Source organism: Notothenia coriiceps, unplaced genomic scaffold (assembly GCF_000735185.1).
Source record: "Notothenia coriiceps isolate Sejong01 unplaced genomic scaffold, NC01 NC01_scaffold00012967, whole genome shotgun sequence".
NCBI classification, from domain to species: Eukaryota; Metazoa; Chordata; class Actinopteri; order Perciformes; family Nototheniidae; genus Notothenia; species Notothenia coriiceps.
In genome coordinates this window covers 12,773-15,913 of record NW_011345668.1, presented here as the reverse complement: position 1 = coordinate 15,913, position 3,141 = coordinate 12,773, and the positions used below count along the sequence as shown (strand labels likewise).

At 42.0% G+C, this 3,141-nt stretch overlaps 1 protein-coding gene across 1 annotated transcript in view; it reads left to right on the top strand.

The window, feature by feature from the left end:
• Nucleotides 1-2,287, top strand: part of LOC104947723 (4F2 cell-surface antigen heavy chain) — a 13,086-nt gene extending 10,799 nt beyond the window's left edge. The window contains 4 exon segments of the mRNA XM_010773798.1: nt 740-946; nt 1,051-1,128; nt 1,249-1,468; nt 1,557-2,287. Coding sequence (XP_010772100.1) covers nt 740-946; nt 1,051-1,128; nt 1,249-1,468; nt 1,557-1,687 — 636 coding nt within the window. The 3' untranslated portion in view covers nt 1,688-2,287.
• The last annotated feature ends 854 nt before the right edge of the window (nt 2,288-3,141 follow it).

The following is a 3,141-nucleotide window of genomic DNA, read 5'->3' as shown; positions in this document are numbered from 1 at the left end:
CCTGTGAGCCCACTATGCTCTGATTGGTCAGCTCGCCCACTCTGTTCTGATGAGTCCACCACGGCTTGTTACAGCGGAACATCAGTGATTATGTGTTACAATGGCGTTAGCAACCAGAAAATTACACCAGTAATGACAAACAGATGAGAATGCTGCGTGGGGTCTGGGTGCCATGTTGGCGGGACGTTGCACGGCTCGCTGCTGTGAGGAGGGGACAGTGTGAGCTCTATTACTGGTGTCGTTTCCTGGCTGCTGCGTGGGGTCTGCGAGACATCGTGAAACTCAGCCTGAACTCAGCCTGAGCACCATGGACGCGGGAAGGGGGGGTGCTGAGAGGGCTGCAGCACCCCCATCTGCGAGGCTCAACTAGCACCCGCACCCCCAAACGCGGCGCACCTACATTGTAAGCGCGCCACAGTTTCGCCGCTGCGAGGCTCCACTAGCAACAAAAGAAAATCTCCAACGAGGCGTTCTGGGGCAGCATAAACGGGTCTTTTCTGTGTTAGAGTTTTACTCGCTACAAGGTGTACTTTGAGGGTTTGTGACTCTGCAGACCGTTTACATGCAGAAAAACCTACATAACACACAAGGGGACGGGTAATAACCGGAAAAGCATGACATGGGACCTTTTTTAAAGTATCATACCTAGCTTAGAGTTTGAAAGGATAGCATTTCTGTCAGTGTAAATGTCTGCTTTTGTGTGAAAACAACTAGACAGAGAGATAATTGTATCTGAATTTGTGCAGGTGTGCAGCGCATCATGGACATGAACACCCTCAGCTCTCAGCAGAGGAGTGTGGCCTGGGGGCTCGGTGCCGCCCAAGAAGACCAGCTGTCCAAACGGGCCACCACTCCTGCCCTGATCCGGCTCTACCAGCTGCTGCTGTTCACCATGCCTGGAACTCCCGTGTTCACCTACGGAGACGAGATTGGCCTTCAGGCAATTGTAAGCTACAAAACGGAGAAGAAATTCAAGTTTAAAAAAAAAAGTGTTTTATTACCTCAGCTGTTATAGAGTGTAAGGTTTTTCCTTTTGCATTTCCTTATCAGGGATCAGAATCACCAAAGATGGTTTGGGACATAGAGAAGGAACCTGTTGAAGGAGCTGCTGTTAATGACACTGCTGAGGTAAGAGAGTTACAGAGTCTACATTTTAAATTAGTTAATTTTAGTTTAGCCTTATTTTTATTTTGGCTTGTTTACAGATTGACCTCTAGTTCAACATTTCCTCAATTCTCAAATGTACAGGTTCAGCGAAAAGAATACGTTGCTGTGAGGAAGTGGTTTAGATCCCTCAGCGAACTGCGAGTCAAAGAGCGCTCTCTCCTCCACGGCGACTACTACCCTCTCTCCTCCTCCGCCTCCTCCCTCTCTTTCCTCCGCATTTGGGACCAGAGCGAGAGGTACATAACGGCGGTCAACTGGGGAGCAGCGCCTGAGACGCTCACTTTCAAACTGGAAGCTACAGGCAAGTTCAGCAGAAATATTTAGCTTAGATGTTATGTATCCATCCCCATATTGTTCATTATTTAACAACATGATCTTTCTTCCTGCAGAGGGATTAGAGTTGCCAGAAACGGCCACGGTGAAGCTGGCGACAGATGAAGCTCTGGTGGTAGACTCCACCGTCACCTTGGACAAATTTGTACTCGCACCCGGACAAGCTGTCCTGCTGCAGTTCCCCTAGACGGGCTAAAGATGGAGCCAAACTATAGAAAGCTACGCACACATCACTTGTTTTAAAGACAAACTGAAGTCAGTCCTTATCCTTAAAAATAAGATTGGATAGTCAAAAGATTGAGTTTCTTTTTACTTTTTTTTAAATAGACAAGATTCTTTAGTCAGAACATAAGTGAATAGGGTCAAAGAAAGTCTGCCATCCAACTTGTTGGCCAGTATAAACCCAGATGAATTTTTCTGGTTTTTAACACACATTTGAGTTTTAATCTTGTTTTGTTGGGAGAATGCAACCACTTTAGATATGCACTGAGCATTTTATTCTTTTGTGATCATTTAATGTTGACAACATTGTCCAAATATGTGAAGACATTCCATTGTTTGTTCTTTGGGCATTTCTTTGGCAGTCCTTTTTGTTCTTTCTTTATGTTTTTCTTTTCTTTTACATTTTAAGAAATTCCGTTTTAGTGACAGTTTTTCTGTCTTTAACATCAAGGGTGACTCTGAAGTCTTTTTTAAGGTGCTAGTAAACAACATTTTGTGATTGGCAACAATTCTGACAAGTGAACTGAATTGAAAATAAACAGAAAACTAAACTGTACCTACTCTGCGTATGCCTCATGTTTATTTTTATATGCGACTACATTCTTATAAGATTGAGTTCTTTGAGCTTAAGATCATATCAGATGAGACGTTCACTATTTTCGGTACGTACAGGTGTGTGTAAGTGTGTCACAGATGTTGGCGGAGGAAGCATGTCTATATTTTATCAGCATCTTGGATGGGTTTCATCTGGTTATTGTACTTTACTGAAATGTACGCTGTGCTACGAGTTTCACTAAATGGGTCATACATGACTGTCTTAAAGTAATCCTGTCATAAACCCTGACTTTAATGTCAAATGTATATGAAACTATGTGCATTTTATTTTAAATAACTTTCAACCCATCTCTGAGAATATTCTCATAAATTAAGTGATTTATAAACAAACTTTCTGTAAGATAAATAGGCATTGACATCAACACGGGGATGAGTGAGCAATTTTGTCTATATTAAAACATCCTCTCTGTGCAAACTTTTCCCGCAGATCTTTTTTATAAATGAATTATTATAGATGGGAATAATAGGACTTTTCAATTGCTAAAACCTTTTGAGAGAAATTGCCTGTGTGATTGAAACCTGCTGTTCCTTTCCTAACATTAGTGCTTCAATTATTGCTCTTTTTAGTTAATATGCAGTGCCCCTGCTTGAATGAAACGTTGCCAAAAGGAGTGCTTTACACAGTCTACTTAATCTTAAAACCGTCTGTTTTTTAAGTGGATTTTCATAAGTGTTTTAGCTATTGTTCCACCAGTGAAACAGAAGTAGAGCAAAAAAAACAACTGCTTTATCAACAAGCCGTTAAAAACACAGGATTATGATATAACTACTTATTTTACTCCTGTATGAACTGGAGTCCAGCCT